Source organism: Macaca nemestrina, chromosome 6, assembly GCF_043159975.1.
Source record: "Macaca nemestrina isolate mMacNem1 chromosome 6, mMacNem.hap1, whole genome shotgun sequence".
NCBI classification, from domain to species: domain Eukaryota; kingdom Metazoa; phylum Chordata; class Mammalia; order Primates; family Cercopithecidae; genus Macaca; species Macaca nemestrina.
Genome location: NC_092130.1, coordinates 144044730 through 144068046, shown reverse-complemented (window position 1 = coordinate 144068046; position 23317 = coordinate 144044730). Strand labels below are relative to the sequence as shown.

Genomic DNA, 23317 nt, shown 5'->3' with positions numbered 1-23317 from the left:
CCCTAGCCACTAGGCCCTGCTCCCTCCTCAAGGTTTCCTCTTGTGTGAAATTCTCCTTTGAAATGCAATTTCTTGTTTTTAATTCATGGGGAAAGAAGTACCTGCTCTAATGCTTCTCTAGGTAAGGCCACCAGCATATTCTTCCAGTCATTTTAAGTTTTAACTTTTTGAAATAAGGAGCCATTTATATAATTTATTAACATATTTATTAAATTTTAATTTTAATATGAATATATGATAAGATTTTCCCCTCTCCCATAGGATTTGCCTTTATTCAGCATCCAAGTCTAATGTTCGAGCAAGAAGTGAAGAATCTATATAATAATATTTTATCTGATAAGAACTCCTCAGTCAATTTAAAAATACAAGTGTTAAAAAACCTTCAGACCTACCTACAAGAAGAAGATACACGTATGCAGCAGGCAGATAGAGACTGTAAGTGAAAATATATTTTTAAATTTCATAGCTATGGTTATATTATAATGGCTTTATCTCCTTTGATCTAAATATCTAAATTTCCTGATACGTTAGACAAAGAAATTCAGTTAAATAGCAGTCCTTATGCTGAGGTCTATAACTGGGCTTTAGCATATTCTTAAATTCTCTAAAATAGTTTTTAAATTGTATATGTGTGTAAACATTAACATTTTGAGGGAGGAGAGAGATTATACTTCTCATTGGGTTCTCAAAGGGGCCTCTGACACAGACGCAGACACACACACACACACACACACACACACATATTAAGAACCATTGAGCCAGAACACTAGCTATAACGTTTTGTGATTTTGCTTATGGCCTAATTTTGAAATATTTAGTAAAGTTAGTATAAGTGCTCTTAATATGTGTTTATCCTTTGCTTTCTTTTGTAGGGAAGAAAGTTGCAAAACAGGAAGACTTGAAAGAAATGGGTGATGTTTCCTCAGGGATGAGTAGTTCCATCATGCAGCTTTATCTCAAACAGGTGCTTGAGGCATTTTTTCACACCCAGTCAAGTGTACGCCACTTTGCCCTAAATGTCATTGCATTGACTCTAAATCAAGGTCTTATTCATCCAGTTCAGGTAAGCATGTTTTATGGCAGCAGCAACTTAATAAAAGGGCCAGATTAGTTGTCATTTGATACATTGTGATTATAGAGAATAAGTAGTTCCTTGTTCCTCTTACTCTTCTTTGTACTAAACTCTTAAGAATCTAGAAGTTTTAGATAATCTCTTGGGTTATGACTACTGCAAAATACCCATATATTCATAATATTGTCTCTGTTATAAACCAACTTGTAATTTCTATTGGCAGAACATATACTCAAATTATTTTTCTAAGTAGGGATATTTGTTTTAATTCATACTTACTTTTGTCCCTAAGATCCAACGATCTATGTGAAGAGAGTTCACTGGGTTTAAAAGTATAATCTGTTCAACAGGGTCTTAGTCCACAGAAAAGTAAATTATGTAATCCCAATTCCTTCATCTTTAAGTTGGGGATGGCACCAACTACCTGACACCTCATAGCATTGATATGAGGACAAAACGATGTGATAAAAGACATTAGTATTACTGAAGATTGGCAGCCAATGCTGATGTAGTAGTATATACCATCTGATGGTCAAGAGAGCGCCATAGGCTACAAAAGTGTATGTATTAAATAAGCAGAGTCTATACCCTTCAAGATTTTTATTTTGGGTATTTTTCATGGAACTTTTTGAAAATATGATATATTTAAACATACTGTGGTCTTCCCTATGTCCTGAAACAAAACATATTAACAAATACTTATCCTGTTCTTCATGACTCCAGGTTATTATCATAAAGAATCATACATTATAATGTAACAGTAGTACATTGAGACTGTGACCTTTTTGAACTACCGAGGGCTCATTGTTGGGTGCTTATTTTATATGCTTTTTAAACTTTTTTTAAAATTTCACACAAAGGAGTCAGGTGCAGTGTCTCCCACGTGTAATCCCAGCACTTTGGGAGGCGGAGGTGGGCGGATCACTTGGGTCAGGAGTTCAAAACCAGCATAGCCAACATGGCAAAACCCCGTCTCTACTAAAAACACAAAAATTAGCCAGGTGTGGTTGCGCATGCCTGTAGTCCCAGCTACATGGGAGGCTGAGGCAGGAAAATTTCTTGAACCCAGGAAGCAGAGGTTGCAGTGAGCGAAGACCGTGCCATTGCACTCCAGCCTGGCCAACAGAGGGAGACTCTATCTCAAAAAAAAAAACAAAATTCACACAAAGAAATTACAAAAGTATTGTATGAATTCCTTTATACTCTTCACCTATATTCACCATTTGTTGACATTTTGCCACAATTGCTTTCTCTCTCTCCCTTTTATACATCTGCTTTTTTCTGAATCATTTGGTAGGAAGTTTCAGGTAATTATAATTCTTTACCACTAAACACTTCAGCATATATTTTCTAAGAACAAGGGCATTCTCTTACAAAACCATATTATAATCATTAAATTTAGGAAGTTTAACATTGATACAATATTATCTAATATATAGTCCATTTGCGGATTCTGCTAGTTAACCAAGGGCATTCTCTCTGGCCTTTTTTCTTTTTCTTTTTTTTTTTTTTTTTTTTTTTTTTTGGCTGGAGTGCAATGACGCAGTCTTGGCTCACTGCAGCCTCTGCCTCCTGGACTCAAGCAGTCTTCCCACCTCAGCCTCCCAAGTAGCTGAGACTACAGGTGCACACCACCACCTGGCTAATTTTTGCATTTTTGTAGAGATGGGGTTTTACCATATTGGCCAGGCTGGTCTCAAACTTCTGAGCTCAAGTCATCTGCCTGCCTCAGCGTCGCAAAGTGCTGGGATTACAGGCATGAGCCACCGCACCCACCTTACAGCCTTTTTTCTTTCCTGATTTGAGATTTAACATGATCATTTCTTTCATTTAGTGCCATGTCTGTATTTTAAAGTTATAAGTTTGTTGTTTTTCTGGCCTTCACATTGCTTTTTGATTCAGACTCGCTTAACATAGTAGTACTGTTTTTTGACTCTAGAAGTACAGTGAATATGACTGTTACCAACTATCTGATCCTCAAAGCCACATCTGAAATCACTTTGAAAAACAATTATATTTTCCTAGCTTTGAGTATGGAAAGCAAATTACTGTTTGCCCTATATTATCTTTACAAGGCAAATCTAATCAAGCTTTAAAAACTACTGGATTATACATTTGTAGTCTATATCATAATCTTAAATAGATATTCTTAGTGTGGGAATGCTTTATGTTTAAAGAACCTTAAATTTACAATGAAATTGTTTAAATTTTACCACATTAGTATTTTTGCTGGTGCTCCAGTGCTTTCTGGATTTAAGCTGAATCTCAAAGATTTGTCACTTTAAAAAGAACACTAAATCATAGCCTTTATAGGAAAGCCTATAAGGTTAAATTCATATATCTCAGATATACAGAAAGTTTTGACGTATGTCTAAATAGAGAGTTTTTACTACCGTGATATCTCATAATTTTTTTTTATTTCCAGTGTGTGCCATATTTAATTGCTATGGGCACAGACCCAGAACCTGCTATGCGGAACAAGGCTGATCAGCAACTTGTGGAAATAGACAAAAAATATGCTGGATTCATTCATGTATGTATTTTAACAATTTATAACCTAAATTTAAGCATTTTTCTTGAGTAAAGCATGTCTTTGATAAATACCCTGCCCACATTCATAATTGGGATAAAATGTCTTACTTAGTACCTATCTTCTAAACATGCAACTAAGTTAGTCTCCCAAGGTGTTTTTTCTAGTTTAAAGTTAAGATTGGGCTAGAGGTGACAGTACCAATCACACCAGACTAAAAATCCAGAAACCTAGATTTTATATCCTACTGTGTGAACTTGGCTGCAATGACTCTCCTGGGCCTCATTTTTTTTTTTCTTCTTTGAAATGAGGGAATTGTAAGAGATAATCTCTGATGTTCCTTCTAGCACTTCATTCTGTGATTCGTATTATTTTAATTAAGAAAACCAAATAATGAAGCTAGCTCAGGATGTAATGCTCTAAGTATATTTTTAAGTTGTGTCTTTTAATTTCCTTGACAAAAATGAGACTTGTATTGATTTCAGATGAAAGCAGTGGCTGGTATGAAGATGTCTTACCAGGTACAACAGGCAATCAACACATGCCTAAAAGATCCTGTAAGGGGTTTCAGACAAGACGAGTCCTCTAGTGCTTTGTGTTCACACCTTTACTCCATGATCCGTGGAAACCGCCAACACAGACGAGCCTTTCTTATTTCTTTACTCAACCTCTTTGATGACACAGCAGTAAGCACAAAAACTTATTATTTTAAGAAAATAAATGCTCTAGAAATTTTATGGATAAAGTAGTCACCATTTTTAAAATATTACCATTTTATTAGTATATGATAGTAACTTCATCAAATGTTTTCTTAATCTTCTAAGTTATTTACAAAGTACACAGAATTGAAGGGGAAATTTTGTATAAGAATAAGTATAATGAGGAATAATGTATAACTTTGCCTCCATACTGAATATCCCATAAACTTTGATAACAGATTCTGTAAGCATATCTTTAAATAAGCACCATCACTAAACTAATCACATTGGGAATCGATTACCTCAAATATTGTTAGAGAATAACTGTTATAGGTTTTTGGTTGTTGAGATCCCTAGTTGTTCAACTTGACTTTCCTTAATGAAGGGAAGTCAGTTTTGTGTATAGTAGTCCACTTTTGTGTATAGTAGTCCTCCCTTATCCTTAAAGATACATTTCATGACCCCCAGTGGATGCATGAAACCATGGATAGTACTAAATCTTATATATGCAGTCATGCATCACTTAATGACAAGGATACATTTGGAGAAATGCATAGTTAGGCAATTTCTTTGTGGGGTGAATATCTTACTTACACAAACCTAGATGTTGTAGCCTACCTAAGCTATATTGTTCCTAGGCTACAAACCTGTACAGCATGTTACTGTACTGAATACTGTAGATAACTAACACAATCATAAGTATTCGTGTGTATAAACATATCTAAACATAGAAAAGGTACAGTAAAAATATGATAGGGTAATCTTATGGTAACGTCATTATATATATGGTTTGTCATTGACTGAAACATGGTTATGTGGCACATGACACTACTACTTTTTCCAGTACCTACAAACCTATGTTAAAGTTTTAATTTCTAAATTAGTCACAGTAAGAGATTAACAATGATAATAAAATAGAGCAATTATAACAGTATACTGTAATAAAAGTTATGTAAATGGGATCTTGCTTTTCTCTCTCTCTCTCAAAATACCTTGTTGTAGTTTACTCACCTATTTTTGGACTATGGTTGACCAAGGGTAACTGAAACTGTGGAAAGCAAAACAACAATAAGGGGGGATTACCATAATTACAATTTTGACACTTCTGGCTGTTGCACTAGTTGCGTTGGCCAGGACCATAGGCCAAGAAAACTGAATATTCTTTTAAGTTTACCTTTTAATTTATTTATTTTACACAATATTTATTCAGCATCTGCTATGTACCAGCCATTGTGCTAAGAAGTTTAACGAGCATAAAATAGTAAAGACAGATATGGTTTCTGGCCACACAGAGCGCACATGAGTCTATGTGTATAGCAACTTTTAAAAGAACAAAAGAGGCCAGGCATGGTGACTCACGCCTGTAATCCCAGCACTTTGGGAGGCCAAGGCAGGTGGATCACAAGGTCAGGAGTTCGAGACCAGCCTGACCAACATGGTGAAACCCCGTCTCTACTAAAAATATGAAAATCAGCCAGGCGTGGTGGCACACGCCTGTAATCCCAGCTACTCAGGAGGCTGAGGCAGAAGAATTGCTTGAACCCGAGAGGCAGAGGTTGCAGTGAGCCAAGATCACGCCTCTGCATTCCAGCCTGGCCGACAGAGCGAGACTCCGTCTCAAAACAAAAAACAAAAAACAAAAAAAAAGCAAAAGAAAAGAACAAAAGAAATACTTTAATTACTTGTTAGCCTGACAGCAGATTTTTGCAATAAAGCAAAATTATAATTACCATAGTGTAGATATCTTACTAGACCTCTTCTTTTTAAGTACTGTGTGAAATTTATCATCAATATTATCATCATATCATCAGTATTAAGTTTGCATTGTGTATAGGACACTATACTAGGAGTGCCAGATGATATAACGTAGTGCTTTTGCCCTGAAAGGATTTTCCCTCCAGTTGTGGGGATAGGACACAAAATTAATAGTGATTATGGTTAGTGTATCCTGAGTGCCCTGATGGTTTGTATTGATAATATTGTTCCAGTCCTTGTTTCTCTCCAAAAGAACTTCATTCCTATGTGGTTTCACTGCCTGCTTTATGTCATTGACTAGATGTACTGTCATCTCAGCATTTGAAATGCTAAACTGGAAACCCAGCTCTCACAATGCAATGCTTTCTTCTAAGTACCTCCAACAAAGAATGTCAGAGAAAGAACAAATGCCTGAAGGCCCAGAGGGATAGAATGAGAGGGATCTGCTATATAAACCAGGGAAGGAAGATGTTCCAGTAGGGGCCAAAAATGTAAAAGATAAGAATGTGTGGTTAATAATGAATAGTTTGTTATTTGACTGGGGTAGAAAGGTCATAATGAGGAATAGTATATAGAGGATCCTGTAGATGGCAAAAAAAAAAAAAAAAAAAAAAAAAAACATTGGAAGTGTGCGAATAAAATAATGAGGACAGTTGCCAAAGAGCAGTTTAGGAAGATGAAATTTTTTAGCATTGTGTTCACACTGGAGGTAATAAGAAATTAACCTATTGTGACAACAGTAGGGGAGAAAAAGAATGGATAGTAGAGATCGGGTGCGGTGGCTCACACCTGTAATCCCAACATTTTGGGAGGCCCAGGCGGGCGGATCACCTGAGGTCAGGAGTTCGAAAACAGCCTGGCCAACACGGCAAAACGCCGTCACTACTAAAAGTACAAAAAAAATTAGCCAGGTGTGATGGCACACACCTGTAGTCCCAGCTACTTGGAAGCCAGGGCATGAGAATCACTTGAACCTGGGGGGCAGAGAGTGGCAGTGAGCTGAGATCACACCACTGCACTCCAGCCTGGGCAACAGAACAAGACTCCATCTCAATTAAAAAAAAAAAAAAAAAAAGAATGGATAGTAGAAAAGAAATTTGAGGAAAGAATTAAATGAGACTGTGTGAAAAGAATAGTAAGTGGACAACTGGAGTATTTTTATCTTGAGCACCTGAAAGAATAGGATTGTTGCCAAAGTCAGATGCAAAGGAGTTGGCTTGAGTAGTACATAAAAAGGGAGTAGTCAAAGAGCTAGGAAGAGAAAACTTAGGAAGTAGATTTCGTGAAGGAAAGTGTGGATGATAGTCAGATGCTACTGTAAAGGCAAGGAGAGTAGAAGTGAAAAATAGAGTAGAATGGTGAACTTCATGGACAAAAACAGTCAAGCAGTGAGGGACAAAAGCAGATTGTAATTGAAGAGGGAGGGCCAGGTGAGATGACTCATGCTTGTAATCCCAGCACCCAAGCCAGATGATTGCTTGAGCCCAGGAGTTCCATACCAGAGACCCTGCCTCTACAAAAATTAAAAAATAAAACTCAGCCAGGCCTTGTGGCATGCACCTATACTCCTAGCTACCTAGTTACTTGTGAGACCTAGGCAAAGCGATTGCTTGAGCCCAGGAGTTCAAGATGGCAGTGACCGATATCATGTCTCCTTTGAAAAAAAATAGTGGGGAAGACATGGGAGGAGCAGTCTAAACTATTCTTTGAAGAACTTTGAAAGGAAAGAGAAATACAGGGCTTTTATGGATGTTGAAGAAAATATTTATATAAATATAAATATATAAAGATAAAATATATATGAGTTTTGAAAATATATATATAAATTATAATGTTAAACTAATAGATGAGGTAGGGTTTTATGTCTACATTTTTTCGTCTGTAACATGGGTGTTGATACATACTGTAAAGTAAAAATAGAGTGAGAGTGATACTCTTACGAATATTAATAGCAAGGTTATTCCATCTGTGCTATGGGATCTTGTTGCTGCTGCTGTTGGGTTTTATGTTGTTTCCATGGCAGGGGAGGGTAGATGGTAGGAGGGAGTGCTTTTTAGTTGTGAGCTTTTTTTTTCCTTGAGCTATAAATATTTAAAAGAAATTTGAATATTAATATGCCCTTCTGTTTATGATCATGAAATGCTTGAATTCTCTATTACTTCTTTTTAAAGCAAGCAAATAACAATAATCCTCTTAAATTTTGCCTACCTCAGAGTACTTATAGTGTGAAACTGATAGCATTGTCAAAACAACTCTGATATTCTGAATTACATATACACAGGAAACTGACAAATGTTTATGAGTAAGTGGATTTAGGTTTTTTCTTTTAACCTATGTATTAGTACTATAATTAGTAGTTATTTTTAGGGCAGAATAGTAACTGTGTGTAACTGATCTCCATATAGGTTAAACTCTTAGTAGCACAATGATTTAACTTTCATGTATACTTTCTGATATGGTATGGATTTATCATAAAGATTCCATATACTCTAAGAAAACCTCAAGGAATTTCACATGGATGCAATAAAAAATTTCACCTCTTGAGATAGCATAGTGTAAGTCATTATAAAATAAAAAATGGGCCTAAGATTATTTTATAAAATTCTATTTATGTTCCCCCTTCTCCCTTTTTCTTACACCTCTCTCCCTCTCCCTTTTTCCTCCTCTATATTTCTCTCCCTCCTGCTGTCTCTCTGTCTCTCTGTGTCTCTGCCCACTCTCCCCATGTGTGTGTCTGCTTATCTCTCTCTCTAACATTAAGTGAGGTGAAAGTGCCCTGTATTTTTTCTAAAAAAGCTTTTTTGGATGGGTTTCTAGATTATCCGCTGAACATATGTGCTTTTTCTTAAAATTTACAGAAAACAGACGTGACTATGCTCTTGTATATAGCAGACAATCTAGCCTGTTTTCCATACCAGACACAGGAAGAGCCGTTGTTTATAATGCATCATATAGACATTACACTCTCAGTTTCTGGTAGTAACCTACTGCAGTCATTCAAGGAGGTAAGTTACACACATTACTATTCTTAATCCATCTGTCAAAGTGCAGACATGCTGTTTTCACTGTTTTGTTTCTCATTCTTTTTATTCTCTTCATGAGTATATAAAATCTTTCTAAGTGAACTTAATGAAATCTGGGCAGTACTTGACTTGGGAGAGGATGTACGTTGCCACTTTACTTCTATTTAGAAACATCTAAAATACATATATGGATTGTTCTGTTGATAAGCCATCGCATTTATTTCTCTCACTTTAAGCACTGACCTTAAGTGTTTTATGTCCATTCATACATTCATTTAAGCCCCATTTTAAAACATTATTCTGTAAATCTTGTAATGCTGTAATCACATTACACATGAAAATATATAGCTTATTTACACTTATACCAAAAATTTATGACACCATTGACTTTATCGCTCAACTACAGCACCGTAATAGAGTTGGCATATGTGTGCCCAAAATCTTTACTAAATTTCTTGTTGAACCTTCCGTCATTTCTGTCATGACTTTTAGGAGGAATGTAATTTATTTAATTATAAAAGTACCTGGTGTAGCACTAGGCACATAGTAAGCACTCAGTAAATTCTTTGCAAATTAAATATTCTCATGTATCTAATGATCCAAGTAGATCTCATTTGGTAAAATTGTATTGCTCAAAACTCAGCCTTGTCAGACTAGTAAATCAGACAGATTATTTTAGATGCCTCCTAAGGGCTGGAATTACAAAGGTGTCTAAACCCTTACTACTTGAAGTGTAGACCACACACCAGCAGCAGTGGTTTCACCTGAGAGCTTATTAAAGCTCTAGAACCTCAGGCCCCACCCAGATTTGCTGAAACAGAATCTGCATCTTCAACAAAATCCACAGATGTTAATGTGCACATTTAAGTTTGAGAAGTTAGTAATTTCCCAGGAGCTTTAGCCCTCATGTTCTCTTATTTTACCTACTTACTGGTTGGTATGGCTGTCTTTGTAAATGTTTCTTCCAGTTTTGAATAAATGTTGTTATAATGTGCCCCCTACACACACACCACACAACCTGCTTAAATCCAGTTGACTTTGTTTCTAAGAACTAACATTTTCATAAAGTACAAAGAAACAGGATTTAAGTCTTCAGAGAAAATTGCGTATTATCTTGCTGAAATGTTCTTGATAGAAGCTCGGGATGTCCAAGATTACTTTATTCTCCTCAGTTAAATTATAATTACTGCTTTTCCTCTATAATGGCTTACCTATGCACCTAATTGATACTTTTATAACTATCTTTTATTACTATCCTTAGAAGAAAATTGTTTCCCTTTGAATGATATTTCACAAGGATTTTTTTGAAGGAGTGGTTGTGGGGGAGGGGGTGGATATTGTATATAATTTTATTTAGTTTTAGAAACTATCCCCTAACATTACATACCAGTTGTTGATATCAAGTCAAGAGGTTTATAAAATACTCATTTAAGGAAGCTTTTTCAAGCTGTTGAATGGAGAATACTTATATCTACTAGTGGCATTTTGTTTTTATTGTTTATCAAACAATTTTTTCTTTCAGTCTATGGTAAAGGACAAAAGGAAAGAGAGAAAATCATCACCTAGTAAGGAAAATGAGTCAAGCGACAGTGAAGAAGAAGTTTCCAGGCCTCGGAAGTCACGGAAACGTGTAGATTCAGATTCAGATTCAGATTCAGAAGACGATATAAATTCAGTGATGAAATGTTTGCCAGAAAATTCAGCTCCTTTAATTGAATTTGCCAATGTGTCCCAGGGTATTTTATTGCTTCTAATGTTAAAACAACATTTGAAGAATCTTTGTGGATTTTCTGATAGGTAAGATTACATAAGCAGTGAGGAAAAAAACTTCACTCTGTTCAAATAATAAATATTTGGGCTGGGCGCAGTGGCTCATGCCTATAATCCCAGCATTTTGGGAGGCCGAGGTGGGCAGATCCCCTGAGGTCAGGAGTTCAAGACCAGCCTGGCCAACATGGTGAAACCCCCATCTCTATTAAAAATGGAAAAATTAAGTGAGCATGGTGGTGCACACCTGTGATCCCAGCTACTCGGGAGGCTGAGGCAGGAGAATCGCTTAAACCCGGGAGGCGGAGATTGCGGTAAGCTGAGATTATGCCACTGCAGTCCAGCCTGGGCAACAGAGCGAGACTCCGTCTAAAAAAATAATAATGATAAATATGAAACCCAGTTTTGTTTGCATGTTTAATGTTAGAAATGTTCCTTTTTATAAAGGAGTTTATTCTCTTCTATTGCTGTATAGTATTCTGTTGTGTAATATGCCATAATTTATTATTTTATTAAAGGGTAAAAAACATATTCCTGTACTTGGTGATAATGCATTACAAATTGAAGGGCTTATTTTGTTGATTTCCTTAAAAAGAATCAGGCTAACCTTAAAATAGATTACAAGTTTAAGTTTTTAAAGAACTCTGAAGTAACAGATGTAAACCAACTAAACTGAGCTCCAATAGAACTCAAATAGTCTTTAAAGTACTCTATAAAGTAAGAGAGAGAAAAGGTACAGTTATTATAAATATCCTGTGGTTTTACCCACCATTAGTCATTAAAGATATCTCTTCCTGCCTATACCCATGGAATTTTGGTCATTTTTTACATTCATTGAAATCCAAGATTAGGAATCACAAAGTCAAATGTTAATAGGCCACCTGGTCAGTGGCCAACTGGAAAGAGTGTTTCATGATGAAAGAGATGTCATTTAAGTAGACCTGTCTCAAGTTTCCATAAGCTTGTTACCAAAGGAGAGGGTGGGCATAATGTGGCCAGAGCTCCCACTTTTTCAGGAGACACCAGAAATCCAGATTTTTTAGAGGAATATCTCTGTATTTGTTTGAAACAGGGTCTCGCTCTGATGCCCAGGCTGGAATGCAGTTATGCAATCATGAACTCCTGGCTCGAGTAGTCCTCCTACTTCAGCCACCTGAGTAGCTGGGAGTACAGATGCATGCCACCACACCCAGCTAATTTTTTTTACTTTTTACTTGTAGAGATGATGTCTAGTTGTGTTGCCCATGGTACTCTTGAACTCCTGGTCTCAAAGTGATCCTCCCACACTGGCCTCCCAAAACTCTGAGATTATAGGCATGAGCCACTGCTCCTGGCCTTATAAGGAATATTTTGATGTTAAATGTTGGCAACATGCAAAATAGTTTAAAACTTTGTAAAGCTAATTAGGCAATGCTAAGGAGTTGGAAAGATTTTTAAGCAGAGTTGTTAATAACCTGAAACAAGTTTATAAACAATCATTCTGGCCACTGTATAGAGAATGGATAGGTTGGGGGTGGGGCAGCAACTAGTAGAAAGAGGTAAACCAGTTAGGTGATATTAAGTAATTGTATTGAAGCTGTCCTAGGATCACAATAGTATTAAAAATAGACATGAGAAACTAATTTCATTAATATGATGCTTCCTACCTATAATTGGATTTCTCCAAATATGTTGCATCCATAGTTTTAAAGTTTTTGGTTTTGTTTTCCCAAAACAGTAAAATTCAGAAGTACTCTCCATCTGAATCTGCAAAAGTGTATGATAAAGCGATAAACCGAAAAACAGGAGTTCATTTTCATCCAAAACAAACACTGGACTTCCTGCGGAGTGACATGGCTAATTCCAAAATCACAGAAGAGGTGAAGAGGAGTATAGTAAAGCAGTATCTAGATGTGAGTAGTAAACCAAAAGTTTTTACTTCTCATAAGGGCTTTTTTGACAAGTAAATGTGGGGGGCTGGTGGGGAGATAACTATCTCCTTTACATTGAATGTAAGCTTCATGAACTGTCAAGATAATTTTTCTCTATGTGGTTTTAATGAGTTACTTTAAGCTTGTCTTTCCCATTGCACCTATGGCATCCTAATTATTTTTTCTTAGGAAACAACAGCCCACGAATAGTTTTATTTTAGTGAAAATGAAAGATAATAGGAAAACCCGTGTGTGTGTTTTGTAGTTGTCCCCTGGTTTCCACAGGAAATTGGTTCCAGTCCCCCCATGGATACCCAAATCCTCCGATATTCAAGGGCCTGATAAAAAGTGGCATAGTAGGCTGCGTGAGGTGGCTCACACCTGTCATTCCAACACTTTGGGAGGCCATGGCAGGTCAGAGTTTGAGACCAGCCTGGGCAACATGGCATATCCACATATCTACAAAAAATACAAAAAATTAGCTGGGGGCAGTGGTGTGCACCTGTAGTCCCAGCTACTCAGGAGGCTGAGGCAGGAGAAGTGCTTGAGCCTGAGAGGCAGTGGTTACAGTGACCTGAGATTGCACCATTACACCCAATCCTGGGTGACGGGAGTGAAACCCTGTCTCAAAAAAATTATTTTAAAAATATAGTATTTGCATATATGTACATCCTCCCATATACTTTAAATCATTTCTAGATTACTTATAATACCTAAAACAATGTAAATGCTATGTACATAGTTGTTATACCACATTTTTTTTAAGTTGTATTATTTTTTATTGTAATGCTGTTTTTTGTTTTGTTTTGTTTTGTTTTGAGACGGAGTTTCACTCTTGTTGCCCAGGCTGGAGTGCAATGGCGTGATCTCGGCTCACCATAACCTCCGCCTCCCGGGTTCAAGCGAGTCTCCTGCCTCAGCCTCCCAAGTAGCTGGGATTACAGACATGCGCCACCACACCTGGCTAATTTTTGTATTTTTAGTAGAGATAGGGTTTCGCCATGTTGGCCAGGCTGGTCTCAAACTCCTGACCTCAGGTGATCCGCCAGCCTCCCAAAGTAGTGGGATTAGAGGCATGAGCCACCACACCCGGCCAGTGCTGTTATTTTTGTTGTGGCATTTTCCAAATAGTTTTTGATCCGCTGTGGGTTGAATCTGCAGGTGCGGAATCCGGGGATACAGAGGGCTATGTTTTTAAATCAGAAAAATACATGACTTATATGTCATAAAAGGTAAAACTGCAAACAGTCATCCTCTTACCCTGTTTGGCCATTCTGTTCCTTTCTTTTCTGACAACCAATATTATTACTTTTTCATATGTTCTTATATGAGTAATGCCAATATATATTTGCATACATTCTCACTTAACAAGTATGCAAATGTATGTATATAAAATGTGCTTTTAAAATAGAGACAGAGAATAGACTAGAGGTTACCAAGGACCAGGGAAGGAAAGAACAGGGAGTTATTGTTTAATGAGGACAGAGCTGTGACGTCCAGTGATTTAAAAAAACAAAGAAAGAAACAGCTCTGGAAATGGATAGTGGTGATAGTTGTACAACATGCCAATGAATTATACATTTAAAATGGTTAAACTGGTAGGCTAGGCATGCTGGCTTACACCTGTAATCTTAGCACTTTGGGAGGCCTATTGTCGGAGGTTTGCTTGAGTCCAAGAAGTCCAAGCCAGCCTGAGCAACAGAGCGAGACCCTCTCTCTACAAAAAATACAAACATTAGCCAGACATGGTGGTGCGCACCTGTAGTGCCAACTACTGGGGAGGCTGAGGTGGGAGGACCACCTCAGCCTGGGAGGTGTAGGCTATAGTGAGCCATGATCACGCCGCTGCACTTCAGCCTGAGTGACAAAGTGAGACCCTGTCTGAATTTAAAAAGAAAAAAAAAAAGTTAAGCTGGCAAATTTTATGTTATTTCTATTTTACCACAATATAAAAGTTGTTTAAAATGTTTTTTAAATTAGAAGACTGTCCTAAAAAATAAAAATAAAGTTTTATATTTTAATCTACTTAGTTCAGGTGCAGTGGCTCCCAAGTACTTTGGGAGGCTGAGGTGGGCAGATCACTCGAGGCCAGAGGTTTGACACCAGTTTGGCCAACATGGCAAAACTCCATTTCTATGTTTCTTAAAAAAATTTTTAAAATCTACTTTAAAGCAAGTAGCTGAACATAGAAATAAGAATTTTTGAGCTAAGAATATAATCTACACGGTGGCTTTCATATTATTCATTGACTTTGCAAACCTTACATACATTAAAATTTAAAAATATTTTAGTTCTCATTTAAAATTTTTCAACATTCTCTGCTTTCTCTTATATCCTCTTAGCAGAGAGCAAAGAGGGGAGATAACTAGAAAATGTCTGTCAGTAATTGTCACCTGGTTGCTTGATGTCTTGGACCAAGGGTCTGAAAACTCTGGCTGTTTTTGTATCTAACCCATTGCCTATTTTTGCAAATAAAGTTTTACTGAAAACATTCATGCCCACTCATTTATTTGTCTGTAACTGCTTTCATACTACAGTGGCAGAGTTGTGTAGTTGTGACAGACTATATGGCCTTCAAAATGAAAAATATTGACCACCTGGCTGTTTACAGAAAATGTTTACCAGCCCCTAACTTAGATGATGGCTAACATCTGTTTCACACACAGCAAACTACTGCCATAGAAAACATTTAGGAATTTAACAATCTTGCTTGAAATATTTACTTAAAATTCTGAAATAATATCTATTTTTTATAGTTCAAACTTCTCATGGAACATCTGGACCCTGACGAAGAAGAAGAAGAAGGGGAGGTGTCAGCTAGCACAAATGCTCGGAACAAAGCAATTACCTCACTGCTTGGAGGAGGCAGCCCTAAAAATAATACAGCAGCAGAGACAGAAGATGATGAAAGTGATGGGGAGGATAGAGGAGGAGGCACTTCAGGGGTGAGGCGGAGGAGGAGTCAACGTATTTCGCAGCGTATTACGTAAAATGATTTTTATGTGCTTATATATGTCAGTCTATTAAATGTACAACCAAGTAATGTAATACTTAAAAGAGAAAACATTTTGTAGATAGAGATTCTCTACTTACCCATTTATACATCCTTTTGTAGAAAGTTTAACATAAAAGACAATAAAAAAAAAACAGAAATGAGATTTATCCAGCATAAAGGGTTAATTTTTCTTTGAATTGTATTAATGTGTGTTATTTTTATTGTTGCTAAGTTTTATGTAGCTTTATGGTTCATATGTATATATAATTTTATATATCAATAAGAGTAAAGACACGGGTACAAATTAAGAGTTATATGGTTTTACAAGTATATGTTAACCCCTTGGCGCTGGCGGTCACGGTGCGTCTCATTGCCGGCAATGGAAGTGTGCCGGGAAATCCCAACTCCCGGCGTCAAGGGATTAAAAGCAATAAAAACAATAATTTCACTAAAATTCTTTTGTGTAACACTTGGTCTTTTTTCCCCCCTCCCAATGTTTTAGTCATTGAGAAGGTCAAAACGAAATTCAGACTCTACGGAGTTGGCAGCACAGATGAATGAAAGTGTTGACGTCATGGATGTCATCGCTATTTGCTGTCCAAAGTACAAAGATCGACCACAAATTGCAAGAGTAGTACAGAAAACCAGCAATGGCTTCAGTGTTCAGTGGATGGCAGGCTCCTACAGTGGCTCCTGGACTGAGGCTAAGCGCCGTGATGGCCGCAAACTGGTGCCTTGGGTAGACACTATTAAAGAGTCAGACATTATTTACAAAAAAATTGCTCTAACGAGTGCTAATAAGCTGACTAATAAAGTTGTTCAGACTTTACGATCCCTGTATGCCGCCAAGGATGGGACTTCCAGCTAATGAATTTGTACATGCAGCCAAATTTACAGGAATTTTTTTAAAAGGCAGAAAAACTTGAAATACCAACATTCTGGCAAAAAAAAAAAAAAAATCAGTTTTATGAAGAGTAAGTGGAACCTGGGATGCAGGAACAAAAGAAGGAAATGTTGGGCAAACATTTTTGTGGGAGCTCCCTTCGCTGTTGTGCAGCAGAAACAGATTCTCAGTTCATTTTTACTCCCACTGTATTATAGTTTAACAAAAATTGTTTATATCTTGGAAAAAAACTTTCTGTTTAAAAAAAATAAACAAGTGAATGTTGGAAATTAGTCTGTTAATGTTCTTAATAAAGTGTTCTTGGAGTTTAACCTAGCAGCGGATGGCTTTCTTTAGCTTAGCCCAGTTTCCAGGGAAGCGTTGTTTTTTCCAGGCTGTAAAATGGCAGAATCTCCTGGATATATAATTTATTCTGTTGAAAAAAAAAAAAAAAGCATGCAGTATCTATGACCTATCTGCAGAAGGAGTTTTTGTAAATGTAGATTTTGATGTATTAGGTCACCCTGAAAACAATACAAGAAAAGGGATCCCCAGGTAATCTGGTGGAGCGAATACTGCAATAAATTTTTTTACTTCTCTTTGTTACTTGTCTGTTTCCATTTGAATTTCTTATTGTAAAAATCTGTTTAAATCCATTTATATTATTTTACAGTCTTTTATGTAAAATTTATTATATCACTGGTTTTCAAAGCAAAACATAAAATATTGTTTATACAGTTTGTATAGGCTGACTTCTGAATAATTGGTATCTATCTATTATTTTCATTCCCATAAGAGGGTGTAAACAATTAACTCCAGGGTTTTATTGTATCCTGCAATATTTAGTATTAACTATATATGATTTAGCACTGTGCCAAACACATTTTCAAGAGTACATTTTGATATAAAAAGAAACTATAGTTTATTCCTTGTATGCTTCAATTTCTTTCTAGTGATGTCATGATGCTGATACTTATTCTTTAAACCTCGGGTAAAAGGTAACATGCTATTTGGAAAACCAGCGTTTCTCTTAGTTAAAATGATGTCGTGTTATTTTAGAACTAAAGTTGAGATGAGTATGCCACTTCATAATTACACTCACTACATTTTTCACAAATTATTTTTTAATGCTGAAAAGAGTAATTTTACTTGTTGAGATGTTTATTCATTTTCTATTCTAAAAGCTTTATCATAAGTCTTTTGGGAACAGTTGTCATTTACACATTGCTTACTGCAGATATCTTGACTAGATCAGGAGGGAGGTGTTTAATCATTTGATGTGTATAGTTGACACTCAGGAATAGTTAATGCCTAAAATTTACAGTGGAATGAGGTCTGTTTCAAGTTTAAATCTTTTAAAAAATGTTTTACTCATTTTTAAATCACTGAAAAAATTGACCTCCAGAATGCTGTTTTATGAAATTGGCAAATAAATGAAGGTATTCAATTTTTGAGGAAGAATGACATTGCCACAAAATACCTTTTTGTGACACCTATTAAACCACTATGAAAATAACTTTTCAGGATCTATTTCCTATGTGGAATTCTTTCAAATGCTTTCTTCACAGAAATGTTCTCTCACTCTTCATTTTCTTCCCCTTACTTACATGTTTCTCTTTTCCTTATACTGTGAACTCTGGAACAAAACTAGATTGGGTTGGTTGGTTTGTTCTTCTTGGAGTTTATGTATATCAACAAAGGATTTGAGGTCACTTCTGAAAATAATATATCGAAAAGAGTAAAATACTGGTTAGAGAAAATACAAGAATAAAATCCAGCCCAGAGAGAGTACTAAGAATATAAATGTGAGTAAAAAGCCAGTTTTGAATGCTATTTACCTGACAGCGATGCATGCTGTCATTTAATTCTCACAAAAACTCTAGTTATATATTTTATCCTCATTTTGTAGATAAGGATAGCAGGCTTAGAAGGATTTGGTAATTTAGTAATGTCATGATAGGGATTTAAATCTGGAATTGAAGTAATTGTGTCTCACTAATTGAGCATCAGACATTAAGGGAGATCTTATTGAAGTAAACCAGTTCCTAAAGGATCCTTGTGGTATACATACTTGGGAATTCGAGTAATTTTTAGGAAGTAGGTACACAGTAGTAAGTCTTGTGTTGCCTCAGTTGGCCATAGATGGAATTCTGTGTTTGCCATTCATTAGAAATTTAGGAATTTTAGGCAAGGCGCAGTGGCTCACACCTGTAATCCCAGCACTTTGGGAGGCCGAGGAGGGCAGATCACCTGAGGTCAGGAGTTCAAGACCAGCCTGACCAACATGGAGAAACCCCATCTCTACTAAAAACACAAAATTAGCCAGGCATGGTGGTGCGTACCTGTAATCCCAGCTACTGGGGAGGCTGAGGCAGGAGAATCGCTTGAACCTGGGAGGCAGAGGTTGCAGTGAGCCAAGATCACGCCATTGCACTCCAGCCTGGGCAACGAGCGAAACTCCATCTCAAAAAAAGAAAAAAAAAAAAATTCAGGAATTCTAGGAATCAGTTTGGGGAATTTTTGTATATTCTATGCTATTAATTTTATGCATTAATAGATGCCAAATGTTGATAATAGGCCTTAACTCTTAAATATACAAACCAAAATTTTCAGAAAGTTGAAGATTGTTCAAGATTAATTTTTAGGTCTTAATACTAAAATAAGTTAAAGCTTTGTCAGTCAAATGCACAAAATCAAACTTTAAGTATATTGGGGACTTACAAAGTTCTATTAAGTATTTAGAAAGTTCAGTCTTACTCTATAGTGTGTTGATTAATTACTATAGATTAATCTTGTTATATTGACCTGAAAAGATAGGTTATATGTGATATAAAAATTTTCAAGTATCTCTTCACTTTTTAAGTACATTAATATGAAATTTTAGCCTTATTGAAATTGTTTATTAAGAATGGCTAGTTTTCAAAATATATTCATACCAAAATACACATGGCAGAAAATTCAGTGATCGCTAGAATTTTCTAGCTGTAGTAATCTCTAATGGAAGAAATGCTGAGTTTTTAGAGAGAAATATATAGCTTACTCTGTTGATATATTGAGTATTTGAATTATTCAGGTAACTGAAGCACACAGGCGATTTTTGATGACCATAGTCTGTCTCATGAAGACAGGTAAGTCAAGCTAATGTTTGTTCAATACAGATTTCATGATCAGCAATTAAATTTACCATATTTTTATTTAGGAAAAAATTGACCAGGGAGGTATGTGGTTCTCCCTCCCCTACACACCACTTTTAGTTGCACAGAAAAGTTCATCCTTGTCAATACCTGTGTCCAGGTGGTCTGCATCTTCAGGACCGTGGATGTGGATAATTGGAATAAGATTAATTTTGCAAAATATAAAACTCATCAGATTACCCACTTGAAATAATGTAATTTGAAACACTTGATAGTAATTTTTGCCCCATAAAAATCCTACGTGTTTGAACCTTTTGCTGTTTGCCTTGTTCATTTTAAAACCAAAGTTTTGTTTAGTCCTATAGCTAATTTCTGTCCTAGGCATCATTTATTACGAATTGATTATACTAATTTTTCACTTGAATTTTTTTCTAAAATACACTCTTCGTCCTATTGGTGCTAGCCGAGGAACAATTACATGCAGATTTGGTGTAATAGAAAGTCACTGACCAAACAAACTCAGTTTGGTACTCTGTTGACTAAGTGGTAAAGTTCCTGTGCGTTTTGCATGATGATGTGAGTACCACCAACCCACCCTTCCTATTTAAGACCCCAATTGTATATGGCTTCACTGCTGAGAGTGATACAGTATACACAATTATTTTTCTTCTCATAAGAATTTTGTAAATCATTTTTACTTTTTTTAAGAGAACCTTCATTTACCCATTGCTCAGTTTCAGTGATTCTGAATTTCTGACCAAACTTATTTGAGCTGTACCCCATGCACCTCTTTCCACTCTTTCTTTTTGAAACAAGTCTCAGGCATCATTTTATTTTATCCATAAATAGGTTTTTTGTTTTTTTGTTTTTTTTGTTTTTTTTGAGACGGAGTCTTGCTCTGTCACCCAGGCTGGAGTGCAGTGGCCCAATCTCGGCTCACTGCGAGCGCCACCTCCCAGGTTCACGCCATTCTCCTGCCTCAGCTTCCCAAGTAGCTGCATCTACAGGCGGCCGCCACCATGCCCAGCTAATTTTTTGTATTTTTAGTTGAGATGGGGTTTCACCATGTTAGCCAGGATGGTCTCGATCTCCTGACCTTGTAATCTACCCAACTCGGCCTCCCAAAGTGCTGGGATTACAGGCGTGAGCCACTGCACCCCACCCCATAAATAGGTTATCTTTAAATATTCTCCCTTGACGTCAAATATCCAGTAAGTGTTTAAATTTTTTATTTTCTCATAAATGTCATATTGTTTAGGTCCTATTCTATAGGCTTTCTCATGTCTTTTTATTCCTTGCAAATTTTTTTTTATTGAAAGCACAAATATTTTTCCTTGAGTTCTTAAGAAAGTAGATTCTAGGGGCCGGGCACGGTGGCTCACGCCTGTAATCCCAGCACTTTGGGAGGCCTAGGCGGGCGGATCACGAGGCCAGGAGTTGAAGACCAGCCTGGCCAACATGGTGAAACCCTGTCTCTACTAAAACTACAAAAATTAGTTGGGCATGGTGGCGTATACCTGTAGTCCCAGCTACTTGGGAGGCTGAGGCAGGAGAATCACTTGAACCTGGGAGGTGGAGGTTGCAGTGAGCCAAGATCTCGCCATTGCACTCCAGCCTGGCGACAGCAAGACTCCATCTCAAAAAAAAAAAAAAAAAAAAAGGAAAGTAGTTGATTCTAAATGGAGAGTCTAGTTGTTTTCTGATTTTTAATCATTTTTCTTACCTGAAGTTATTGTAGGCTTGAGAGATACTAGACCTCTTTCAAATGCATAAGTAGCTTGAGCCTACATAACTAGAACAGAGTACCACTACAGAGATAATGAAGTACGGAGATAGGTACACTTTTCAGGAAGATGGTGATAAGCACTGTTTAATCCTTTGATTTTGAGTTGGCAAATAACCATGCAGGCAGTTGGAGATTTAAAGTAAGGAAATGGAGTTGAGCTAGGTGCTGGAGGATGCCGTATAATCAGAGTTCCTTTTGTTGGTCAGTAATTTTGTAATACATACTGCTTGAAATAAGTGGACTACAGGCTATGTTTTGTTTTTTGTTTTTTGGTTTTTTTTAATGATAGAGCGTTTTTGTTGAATGGAATTTTGCCCTTTTGTGACTTTTTTCAGTCATTGTTTAAATCTCAATCACATAGAACTTGAAGTTAGCGTTACTTCATCAAACATAGTAGCCTCACCCTTTACATTGACCTTTCATCTGCTAAGAAATAGCAGAGTAAGTTTTTCTTGATTATAACATGCCTAGAATTATAATTTAGCCTTAACCTTATTAGATTTAGATCCTGAAGCAAAGAACAGAAAAAGGTCCGTCATTATGGTCTAAGTATGTTATAAAACGTAAACCAGTAATGGATCTCCAATTCCATAGTTTTAAAAGTATTTATACAGTCATATGAGAAATGAGAAATAAGTTAATCTAAATGTTTTTAATCACTTTGGAATTTACTAACCCTTTCAGAATATAATGAAAGCTGAGAAATATCTCCTTAGAAAATAGAGTGAGTTCATATTTAGAATTGTGTATAAAATTTCAAGGGGTTCATGGTCATCTCCATCCCATTTCCATCTTTGGCCTATCTAATGAATCTATGGACTGAGTACAGGTTAAGAAGGTGAAATTAAGGCTCAAAGAGGTGAACTGATATCACCAAGCTGCATACCTACTTGTTGCTAGAGTCAAAAGCAAAACTGGGTTCTTGTCTCCCATAAGGAAGATTTAATCTTGGGAAGTTATTATTCAGTCTCCTGTTAAGATCTGAATGTAGGCTACTTAATAACTACATTTCACTGATTTTTTTTTCTACGCCTTTTCAAAAGATCCACTTTTTGTGTTCTCAGAGTTTGTGATGCCTACCATCCTGTTAGGTAGAGAAGGGAAAGTAGAGAAGGGAAAATATAATATTTTATTGTGTTTTAATTATTTTCTACGTCACCTGGCGTGACATAGAAAACTAAAACTTAGGTTAGTGAAAAAGAGTATTAACTTTGAAGTCAAAAGACATAGTCGTAGTCTGAAGCCATGGGTTTCTGAAACAAGTGTGAAATGAAATGTAAGCAAAATCACTTAGCTTATTTTGTGGAATCTTATTTAAAGAAGTCTATACTTATGTTTCGTGTAGATAGATTAGAGAGAATCAGAATGTTGGGTTAAGTGGGGAGATGGGGGGTGGAATTCTGAAAGCGGGAGCAGCATAGTGAGTAGAGGAACTGGTGTGTGTGTAGTACAATGTCAAAAGATGAAGCTACAGAGAGGAGACGTAAGTATGCAATTTTGATAACTTTAGTAATATAGTGATATAATTTGATCATTTTAATGTGTAGGCAATTGAAGGACTCAAGGGGTTGGTGAACGCTCACTCTGCTACATAGAGGAAAGACAAGGGTGTCAAGAAGAGGACACTAATGCAATAGTCTCAGAAATGGAGACTGAACTGGGATGATGATGGCAGTAGGGATGAAGATTGGAGTGATTTGCAAATGCATTTAGGAAATAAAAACATCAGGACAAGGATAGCTATTAGGTTTCTCTGGCTTAAGT

At 36.5% G+C, this 23317-nt stretch overlaps 1 protein-coding gene across 7 annotated transcripts in view; it reads left to right on the top strand.

The window, feature by feature from the left end:
• The window catches only part of LOC105473083 (NIPBL cohesin loading factor), a 214539-nt gene extending 197300 nt beyond the window's left edge, over positions 1 to 17239 (top strand). For 6 of the 7 annotated variants that reach the window (XM_071099013.1, XM_011726708.3, XM_011726709.3 and 3 more), the window contains 9 exons: positions 262 to 435; positions 873 to 1063; positions 3498 to 3605; positions 4088 to 4288; positions 8914 to 9060; positions 10601 to 10875; positions 12563 to 12737; positions 15512 to 15700; positions 16253 to 17239. In XM_071099013.1, coding sequence (XP_070955114.1) covers positions 262 to 435; positions 873 to 1063; positions 3498 to 3605; positions 4088 to 4288; positions 8914 to 9060; positions 10601 to 10875; positions 12563 to 12737; positions 15512 to 15700; positions 16253 to 16618 — 1826 coding nt within the window. In that variant the 3' untranslated portion in view covers positions 16619 to 17239. Of the gene's footprint in view, positions 1 to 261; positions 436 to 872; positions 1064 to 3497; positions 3606 to 4087; positions 4289 to 8913; positions 9061 to 10600; positions 10876 to 12562; positions 12738 to 15511; positions 15742 to 16252 lie in introns of all 7 variants that reach the window. The other variant, XM_011726711.3, reaches the window with a different exon arrangement.
• Positions 17240 to 23317: the final 6078 nt, after the last annotated feature.